General features: G+C 41.7%; 1 protein-coding gene across 1 annotated transcript; it reads left to right on the forward strand.

Annotated features, from left to right (window-relative positions):
• Positions 1-5,695: 5,695 nt before the first annotated feature.
• On the forward strand, positions 5,696-7,518 carry bhlhe23 (basic helix-loop-helix family, member e23). Its single transcript, XM_069141057.1, has one exon. It carries the CDS (start codon positions 6,142-6,144, stop codon positions 6,817-6,819), a length of 678 nt encoding a protein of 225 aa, XP_068997158.1. The 5' UTR covers positions 5,696-6,141; the 3' UTR covers positions 6,820-7,518.
• Positions 7,519-11,243: the final 3,725 nt, after the last annotated feature.

Genomic DNA, 11,243 nt, shown 5'->3' on the forward strand with positions numbered 1-11,243 from the left:
GAATGTTTATTAACCTTGACAGGCCCTCAAAATTGTTTAACTATCAACCAAACTGCAGCAAATGAGCAAATCTTTTGTCCTGATTGTTTTTTCTGCACTGATAGTTACAGTCACATGTAAATAGGCCATATTCATGTTGTCTAAAGACAAACAAAAACTCTTCCCTGCTTGACTTTTATTTTTCCAAACTAACTGCCAGCATCAAAATGGAAGCAATACAACCTTAGACATTCGTACAAACTAATTTGGGTGCTGTGTGACCAACTTAAGCTTGCTTTAAGCAGTACACGTGACTGATTGAATCATGTTTTCCCCTCTGGGTTTACTGCACTTGCTGATGAGCTCATTCAGCTCCACAAACCTTATACGACTCAACCTTATTCAACTCAGCTGTCACTTGCTCTGACATGTACTCATTACTCTCAATACTTCGCTGCATACCAAACTGCAGCTCATATGCCATAGGGTAGCCTATTGAAAAGACCACCTTGAAACTTTGGGGCTTGTTTAAGTACCACACAGTGGATTTATTGCCTGAGTAAACTAGTCCTGATTGCCTGTGTGGCGAGACTTGATCCTTCTGTTTGGGTGATAGATAGCTGTTAGAGCCTGTTAGAATTCACAATCGTTTTGCACATTGATCCAACACTTTCATCATCCCCAGTTGATCTATATTTTGTGCTACTGCTATGTTGCAGCGCACATACAAGTTAGAAGTCAATGTAAAAAAATGATTCACATCTATCAGCAGAGTTGTCTCAGTAAGCGAAACTCACCCTGATTTCATAGGTTATCCGCTTTATGTAACCAAGGCAACAAAACGCGCACCGGACTCAATATGGTCAGTTCACTTTGAGGATTCAATGCCAAATATTTATTCATACACAGAGAGTTCACCTTTACTTTGAATGATTCACCTCTTATAGGGTAGAATGTGCTGGAGAGCCACCTTTTGTTTTTCAGAAAAGATTTTTGTCAGGTCCAAGGCATCTTTATGTAAAGCTAGTGAGTGGGTAATGGTTGAGTGGACTCAGTCACAAGACAGGTTCTTGGATAGCTGTGGCGATGTATTTGACAGCCGAGATCACACAACTCACTTGTGAATTGGTCCAGGTTTTTTCTGGCACTGGTTTAAACATCCCATGTTGACTCTATACAGAGTCGGGCTGCGGCACCTTTAAGGGGGGTGAAAGGGACTCCAAAGTGGGTCAGAGTAAAAATATCTTCAACAATTATTCATGGGACCCCGCCTATCTCTAACATACCTCCACCCTGTGAAAAATCTGCATTGCACTGCAGTGAGGGGAGACAAAATGGAGAGAGAAAGAGATATGAAGCGAGGGAGACATGGAGGAGATCATTTTGGGGGGTAGAAAGATAGAAGAAAAAGTCAAGAGTGGGCAGTTTGTTTACTTATTTTGACTTGGCTTGTGATGAAACGTGGGTGCAATGGGCAATGCACAAAGTACAATGTGAAATGTGTGCTCTGCAAACACTTTCTTTGATGCTCAATGCCGAATTTTTCCAACGTTTGCTCCGTCGTCGTCGTCAGCAAACCTCCCACCAAACACCAACACTGTGCCCACCATTTTAACTGACTGCCAAGACTGACTGAATTAAACATGTACCACACCGATCACAGCTATCTCGTGCTAACTAACTTCCTGCCTATTTCAAGATAAAACTAAGTGTTTGGATTGAGGAGAGGGCTTTGCAAAGCAGACACTTTGTGAAATCTCTCTGATTAGACAGGTACAGAGTAGAGGTGTCCTGTGATTTGTGACAGCAGTGGGATTTTGCAGACTTTGGAGTGGGGTGCTTAAGATGGAGTGAGCGCGAGGCTTGGGCTTGTTTCACGAGTGCCTAGACTGAAAGCATCATGATTGAAGCGATGAATAAAATAAAGGGCTGTAATTATTTGCAAAGAAAAACTAGATTCCAGTGCAGCAGAGGGGTGTCATGGCTGCCAGGTCCCTGTAGGTCCGCACTGTAAATCCACACATTAATCAGAGTCGGCAGGGAGAGATCAAAGGAGCCTGTTCCATCTTTACTCAGAGCAGCACTTTGATGTGTGTGTGTGTGTGTGTGTGTGTGTGTGTGTGTGTGTGTGTGTGTGTGAGAGAGAGAGAGAGATAGAAAGAGTGAAAAAGGGGGAGTGAGTCAGACAGAGGGAGTAGGGCTGAAAATTAGGATATGAGAGACAGCCTGAAGAGAAAACTCTAGTGTGGATCCTGCTGGGACTCGATGTAAAAAAAAAAAAAAATCATAGCAATAATCAAAATCTGGTGTAACTTTGACTATCAGCACAAGTTAACGTTAAAACGTGATCTTAGAAAAATGCTGTCATTCCTCTGCAGCCACGGGACTCTACAAACGGAAACAGTAACACATGATGGTTGAAAGTATGGATGCTTGCGGCTACAAGTCTGCATGCATGCACGCATTTATACACACGTGTGTACGTGCCCACATGCAGTGTTTCTGTCAAACATGACCGCCACCAAATTCAGAGCAATAGAAAATCCTCTCCTGCCCCATGGTGGTCCTCCCCGCTCACTGCAACGTAAGTCCTCATCTCGGCAGTCACAGCCGAGTGTGGTGTGCCACCATCAGATGGCAGCTGAGCCTGCAGTTGCCATGGCGACATAGAGCTGCTGCACAGGCTTTAAAAGCATCATGTATTATTAGTTGGTGTGTTGACACTTTTGCATTTCCTCCATTCTCTGTGAATCGGAAGCTCTTAGTGCCCGGTCCCGCTGGAAAATGGTGACGACTTTGTGTAGTGCTGTCAGCTGAACACTAGGGGATCTAAACCAGTGGACTGAGAGGTAAAACGGCACCTGTATTGCATGAACTGGATACTTCTCTTATGCTGGATCAATTGTTTAAAAGTTACATAAAAAATTTTGACCTTTTTTTTTTTTTTTTTTTTTTTTTTTAAAGGTGCACACATTAAAACCTTTCTTTTTTGTACATCTGGTTTACAAATATCTATTTTAGATTGTGCTTTAGTTTGATTAACATGAAGAAATATCCATTTGATAGATAACAGAATTAAATCACTAAAGATTGCACAAGAAAATACAGAATTGTCTTTACAGACAAGAAGCTTGTTGTCCATTTTTATGTGTTTAAAAGACATCTTCTCAATTCATGGACATTTCTGCCATCTGCTGGCCAAAGTGTCACACATTCACCTTTGAGTATCGGAGAGGAAACCATCACGTGGTTCAGAGAAGTGTTGCTGCAGTGCTCTCTGTGGGTGTAAACTTTGGAGTATGTTGCTTTGCATTTCTGGCCACACTGATGGATGGAACTGATCTTGTGTCACAAATAGATAAATAGTTGTTTATAGCTTCAATTTTTTTCTGTTATCACTCTGTAGGAAATCTGCATGCCCCGTTTTGTTTTTTTTCTGTTGTTTGGAGTGGCCTGCTTTTTCACTAAAGACATTTGGACTTGTCACACAGAGGAAAGGACAGATGTAAATAATGAAATGTATGATGGCTGAATTCTATCTTCAGCGTCCTGGTGTTGTGCATGGTGGCTTGCTGTCACACTGTCATGACTTACTGGGCTATACTTTAATGTGATAAATGACTCTTGTGCTTATCCTACTATATCATTTCCAAATGTCTGTCGTGAAACAACCCTTTTGCCTTTTTATTTGTTGTCTGTGCAATCCTTGCACATCAAAGTCTATTTCTGTTCCCATTATCTACTTCTATTTTATCATAATAATTCTATAAATTATTGTTTTTATATATAGTCTGCAAAATTCCACATCTTTTATCGTTTTTTTGTGTTTTTTATGGCTTGTTGGTTGTTTTGACCAATGGTCACTTACTTTTTGACCAGTTTTATTGATCGCGACTGAATAAATCCATTCATCTTGTGCTATTTTTTAGACTTACTCCTATGACTTTCTTTTTTCATGTTTTTTTTACTTCCAGGCTGTAGTTAGTGCTGGTGAAGCCACACAAACAAACAAAAATTGTATTATAAGCAAATAAAATGCATCAAGATCAATTGCCAGTGCAAAGATTTGACCACCATTGCAGTAAATCAGATTAACAGCTTAATAGTTATCTTAACAATTAAGTCATTATACACTAAACACCAATTAGTAGCATGTGTCAGTTTTAATAGAAGTCTGCAATCACATTTTTATTACTGTTTTTCAGAGTATGATAACACCATCTGTCAAACGCATGACAATAATTACATTAGCATATGATGAGAATGGGACACTCTAAATATAGATTTAATATAAGCATAGGGAAACCTCCGAGAAGATGAAAGTGCAACCTTGGAGCATCAAACTACAAACTAGCTTCAACCACATCATGATGAAGGTCAAACATCCAAGGGAAGTGGCAAGAAGCTAAAGCACACTTCTTTTTTTTTTTTATAGAAATTGACTTTAACAATAAAAACTCAACACTACAGGTTGCTTTAAAAATAACAAAGGGAACAAAGCCTCTGAAATTCTTTACAAAAGTCATTATGAACCTCACCAGGATGATTTGAACTTGGTTTCAACAGCTTTTATGTTCATCCACAAGGTGGCGCTATCACCTAAACAAGAATATAGGCTCATGTAAGGAGAACTCTGCCTGCATTGAGTTGTATAGAGATCCGTACGGTAATTTTTCACAGGTCTCATAACTGTAATGTCCCACACTTGACACAGAGTGGTGCCCTTAGCTTCACTATTAAGTTACTTCGCCGGTGACAATCAGGACACCTGTTATTTAACTTTAGAAAATATTTCACTGGCAAAACGAGTCTTATTATATTACCAGTATAAATGGTATAATGCCTGCACAATTGTCTTTAGGCCTTTATTTAAAGGTGATACAACAGTGATGTTTAACAATGTTTTATATCCCCTGGGATGTTTTTCTATAGCGTGTCAATAAGTGCTTGACAGTTTAGTGTACACTCCGCTACGTGGGCCTAGAATACTGTCACAAAATGTGTTGATAGTCTATATAGTTTTTATGGTGTCTGGGTCCATGACGAACTGAATGATCCAAGAAAAGTCCCATCTAAGGTGCTATAGCCTAATACCTGCGAAGGTAGCTGTAACCTGTTCCTGAGCTTCTGCTGCTAACTTTGACAGGGTGAACGTCGGTCATCTATAGTTAACTCGTATTGTTGGTGGGATCTGTCCAGAGCAGGCTGCACATTTAAACCTGCCATCTGATCTGTCACAGTGGCGTAAATGAACACATCTAACGCAAAAACTAACTAACTAATTAGAACCTGGAGGTTACATTCCCAAGCTTCATAAATAAGCCTCGTGTCCTGTCAGTGTCCTTCTGCTCCCCAAACCTGATGTCTCACTGTCTGTTTCTGATATCCTCTTTAGACAGGTGAGTGTGTTTTTTTGTTGTTGTTTTTTTTTAGACCGACTTGCCTGTCTTATCACCGCTACATAAAGGCTTACCCCGGTCTAAGCTTGTGACTTGTACATTTTATAGCACAATGACGATTAAATAACTCTCATTGAAATTGTATTCTTTAAATTCCTCAAAAAGTGATCTCATTGTTTTGTTCAGCTGGTTATAATATAATCGTAGACAGTACAGTGGCAGACATGGCTGGGCTGCGTGTCAGTTTGCGTTGCAGTTATCACTTCAGGATTGAAATTGGGAACGGACCTGCGCTCTTCCCGAGTTAATTAAAACGCCCCCCTGATTGGACGGGCAGATAATCCCGGCGGGCCGTGTGCTCCTATACTAACTTGCAAGCAGGGCAGAGCGCCAGTCACAATCTGCCCAAGGCGAGGGAGGGCAAGAAAGACGCGCGAGAGGAAACCGACTGTACGAAGGGTCTCACCGAGCACAATTAGAGAAGTGTTGTTGAACGTGGGCTATGCGCGCAACAAGGGGGGAGCGCAGTGTACAGAGGAGGTGAATGCATGTAGAGGCTCAGCTTCAGATTCACAGCCTCTTTCTTGAAGAGTCACTGCACTGACAGAGGAAAGGAGTGAGGGGAAGAGAGGAACTCCTAGAAAACAGCAACTCTTGGAGAGAACTACGTGAGTACAAGCGGCAGTCTTTAAAACAAAAGATAGGATAAAGGAAAAACGGAAGAGTAGACTTTTCCTGGTCAGAATCTGCTCTGGAAGAGAAAATGAATGTCAGCGAAGAGAACCTGCTCAAGTCCATCAGCAACGACGCGCTCCTCGACCTGACGCAGCGCTACGGCCAGTCTGCCTTCGGGTTTGGAGCTGGCCATGGTGCTGGAAGTCCCGGCCGGTTCCCGCTCACACCGGCCACTGACTTCCTCTCCGGGCAGACCGCGAAGTCCAACGAGAGCGGCGGAGAGCACACGAGCGACGACGAGGACGGCTTCGACTCGCTGGAGTCCAGGAAGAGGGGCTCGTCTTTTGGGGACGACAAGCCCGGGGGGGGCAAGAAGTCCAAGGAGCAGCGGTCCCTGCGGCTCAGCATCAACGCCCGGGAGAGGAGGAGGATGCATGACCTGAACGACGCGCTGGACGGCCTGCGCGCCGTTATTCCGTACGCCCACAGCCCCTCGGTGAGAAAACTCTCCAAAATAGCCACTCTCCTCCTGGCCAAGAACTATATCCTCATGCAGGCTCAGGCCCTGGAGGAGATGAGGCGGCTGGTGGCGTACCTGAACCAGGGACAGACCATAACTTCACCAATCCCCACCGCCCTGGCGCCCTTTGGACAGGCTGCCGTCTACCCCTTTTCGGGTTCTGCGCTCGCCTCCTGTGCCGAAAAGTGCACTACTTATTCCGGGGCACCGTCGAGTCTCTTCAAACACTGTAACGACAAGCCTTGATTTGGTTTAACCCTCTTCCCCGAACTTTTACCTATTCTGCACCCATGTCGGTCTCTCTCCCACTCTAGTTATTTTTAAATCATTCTGTGGAAAATAAAACGATTTTAGTCTAATGCATAATCTTAAAATATGGTTAAGTAATTATACTGCAATGTTTCATCCAGATTTAACAAACGCTACATAGAAAAGAAACTGTTTAGGCCTTCTTAATAGGATGACGTCCCTGTCACTTTTGTCGCTCGTACTTTACGGACACCATGTCCAAAGTATGAGTTTGGGTAAATTTTTCTGTTATCAGCTCTCATTTGTAATCTATGCAACATTCAATAACAACAACGTGGAAAATAGAAATGCCAAGAAATCCCCCCTAATCTTAATTTTTAGATTTGACACAGCAGTTATGAGAAGACTTCACTGACTGTATGATGCTATGTGGGAAAAAAAATCTGATGTGATGTCGGCTGATATATTTTCTGATACGATGTGTTGACAAGTTTGTTTATTTTAAGTTATTGCACATCTCACATGATTGTATTGTACAACTTTGAGAATCACTTGCTTCAAGCCCGGTTATACTAATGGTTCTATAACTGCAGCCTCTGAACTGAAGAAGCGTTTTTTTTTTTGGTTTGTGTTGCAACATGGATTTCATATATTGTTTATATGTCTTTATAATTAAAACACATATCTATGCTCGGACCCGGTTTGCTTCATTTAAACAATAATTTACAGCTTTTTTCTTCTTTAAACGCACATTTAATATGCACTAAAATGGCACTTTTAAAGCCAGACACAATTACATACGACATATATAGTTGATCTTATTTAAAATGACAATTTCAAACACATTTCTTTTTGCTTGCATTTATGTTCTGGATACGGTATGTTATAGTTTATGAAACGCTGAAATTCAACGTAAAATTAAGTCAAAATTTTAGCCACCGATAAACATCTGAAAGTCAAAGAGTCGTCTCTCCCGCTGCTAAAATGATTTCTAGTTCTCACCATTCATGTGCTTCTCCAAAAAAAATTAGTTGGCATCTTTCTTTTCTTGCATGAGAAGCCTCTGACAAGAAGAGATAGGTCTAAACGAGCTCGGTGGGGCTGGTGGGGCCCGTTTGGCAAGCAGTGGGGTCGGTGGCGCTGAGGGGAAGGGCGCAAGATCCGCCCGGGGCACCCAGGACCTGTCTCTGGGTATTTGGGTGATTGCAGACTCTCTTGGCGAGCTCTTATACCCTGGACAGCTATTAACACGATTTCTGCTCCTGTCTCCTTGATAGACTTAATTCAGTGAATGTTACAGGGCCAGTTTTCGTTTTCAGGTTGGTCAGTGGATGAATTTAGAGGAGAGCCAAAAAAAAAAAAAAAAAAAAATTCGCGGTTTGTGTCTGAAGTGGTCAAAGTGCAGTGGTATTTATTCTTGAAAACACGTATGCTGTGTGTTTTCTTTGTCTTTGATTGTGTTTATTTGTCTTACAGCAGGCACCTTTACCTGTAAAATGACTCCTGGTCAGCCTTTGTTCTTGTTAGTGTTGAGAGCAACACTTATATTGATGCTACATTATTGGTCCTTTGATTCATCATTATTTTTCAATTTAGGATTTTCTTGGCATAAATAAAAACACCTAACTTAACAAAATAGTAGATGTTTATTGTATCTGTATCCCACAAACTAACACCAGAGTAAGGTACATTTTTAATAATCCACACAATAGAACTGAATTAAATTACACTGCCAACCTATTGATTGCAGTCTCAAACAGACCAGCAAATGTTTTTTTCCATAATTACAACTGTGCAAAGTTGATTTATTTCGCGATTAACAGAATTCATCTTTTATAATCAGTCAGATGATCTAAACCAAATGAAATCAGTACTTTGAATCTCACAGGTGCCCTTCTTTCATCAATTATTTTTGTTTTGTGTGTTCATTTTCCAAACTGAGCCACTGTTCAGAATACATCAGATCACAGACTTACATTAGGCCAGTCTGTTTATACTTGTCAGAGACTGACTAAGTGATCCACCCCAGTCTCTCGCTTACAATTTAGATACATGTCACAACACCAGGCCACCCATGGCATCTTAAATTGGCCCTCTGATGACACATGCCTTATCTGAGGCCCCATGAGACAGTCAGGGCAGCAGGGATGAAATGTGACAAACGCTGCCAATGATGTGAGGGCTCAGGCCCTGCGCTCCATCAGTCTCTGTACCGCCTAATTGCCATAAATGAGATGGTTGCTTTCGCGTACGGATGGTTGCATGGTCACTTTTCCTCCCTATAGGCCTCTGATCTCGAGTTGCTCAGTTTTATTGTGTCACCTTATTATCTTAATGGCCGTCAGTGCGCAGGGTGGCAGCGTGTCATTTGGCATGTTGGCTACATCTATACTTTGAGACAGATTTGTGACTTTGCTGTTAACATGTTTCCTGGCCCTTTAGCCAGGCGGCACTGGTTGGAGTGTACATAGCGTCACCAAATATCTTTGCCTTTCTATGTAATGAAGATCATTTTGTAGATCAGGGCTGTGCAAGACACATTTTGTTTGTGTTTTTCACCTTTTGTCAGATGTAATTCTGCATTTGAAGATTAAAGGGGTGATGAAGAATGTCTAGAGATGACAGTATATATATTAATGTGTGTTGACTGCTCATTTGATTTGCTGGTATAGAGGTAAATTATATTCTTTTAATCCACTCTTTAGTTCTAGTGTAATATTAAATACATTTTGGTGTTTTGATAAATGAAATGGGTCAGAGACTCAATTAATTGTGGTTATAGCATGCAGTAAAATGGAGGCTAAAACAAACATGAGAATATGATATTTAGCTGTAGCCTACAATTGGAATACAATAACAACACCTTCATTTCTGGATGCAATACAGTAAGCAGATCAATGCCTTAATGTGCCCGGGGCAATGCCCCTGCAGAAAGTCTGCCATGTGTGTCAGGATGTAAAAAAACAAAAACACAAAGGGAACCTCTCTAAAATACAACATGAAAAGGCCACAATAATAATTTGATTTTTAAAGTTATCTTTAAAAGCTGTAGTGCAAGTGCAGAAAAGAAAATACTTAAAATATGCAACTAAGTGATCTACCATGGCAGAATGTGAAGTCATCTCTCACACACAATACAAAAATAAAAACATGTTGTGACTGCTGTCATCAGTATCTGCGACTCACAAAAATACTTTTTCAAACAGGCAGTAGGAGTATTGCTGATAACAATTTCATCTGTAATTCTAATGTTTTTTTTTGTAATTAGGTTGTTGACTTTTGTTGCATGGAAGGCTTTCAAAAATACTAAATTCTAATGGATGCAGTCCAAACTGTTGAATGAAAACATTAACAGGAAATTTAAATACAGATTAAATGTGACGGGATTGAAAAAAAAAAAAAAAAAAAAATCATAAATTGGAACATTACAATCATTACAAACTATTTTAGGCTGACATCTTACTGACTATTTTCTTACTTTTTGTCTGCTGTTAACAGTGTCTTTACTGAGATACTGCACTACAGTCAGTGCTCTACCACTCTCACGACAGCCCAGTGTGGTGCAGGAGTACGGACAGACTGTGTGATGTCTGTAAACATTTGTGTTTGCTCTCAGTGGGATAGAAAGGGAGTGATTTCATTAGCATGGCTCGGAGCTTTGAGGTATGTTTGTGTGCTTTTCTCCAACCCGATGGTATAGTACTAAAACCATATGCCCTTAAGTGTGTACCTCTGCCTAATGCATCTGACAGCGCTGTTTTCTCTAATTAAGTTCTCTCCATGTGCAAGCTCATGTGTCTGATGCACATTGTAGCACTCCATCTCACACACACAGCCCTGCACACAGACTGTACTTACAACAGGGGCCTTGAAGGAAAATGACCATACTTCAGCTCTGATTATGCTTACAGTGGGGGACCGAGGGGTTTATAAAACATTAGAGATTTTTATTTTTTATTGAAATTTGCTCACAGAGGCATAGTTGAGGCTGTAGATGTGAAGTGGCACAGACGACCTGTTTTTTTGGGCAGGTTCATGAGAGGAAGTAGGGGGTGAGGATGTGAGATAAACAATAGGCCGAGACAAGTGGGTGCCTGCATGTGTGCTTTTGTGTATGCAGGCGGGTTCATCAGTGAGTGAGGTGGTGATTAGCGGGCATAGGAGGAAGAGAAGAGGTGCAGAGCGAAAGAGGGGTGCTGGCGGTGGCACTATAAGGACACCCCCTACCCACACACCCATGGACCCCCCCCAGACATCTCTGCTTCAGTATGACATCACACTTGGTCGTCCCTCCGAGCCCCGCCTTGTCGGAAGCGATGAGCGGGTGAGTCACTTGGTTCCGAGGAGCCATGTGATTCGGGGCGACGTTGCTGCAAGTGCAGCAGGATGGGCCGAGGCCCTTCATTCGTTAATCAGACATC

The sequence above is a fragment of the Embiotoca jacksoni genome, unplaced genomic scaffold (genome assembly GCF_022577435.1).
Source record: "Embiotoca jacksoni isolate LCO1_2020_lvr unplaced genomic scaffold, fEmbJac1.0.p SCAF_9, whole genome shotgun sequence".
In the NCBI taxonomy this organism is placed as follows: domain Eukaryota; kingdom Metazoa; phylum Chordata; class Actinopteri; family Embiotocidae; genus Embiotoca; species Embiotoca jacksoni.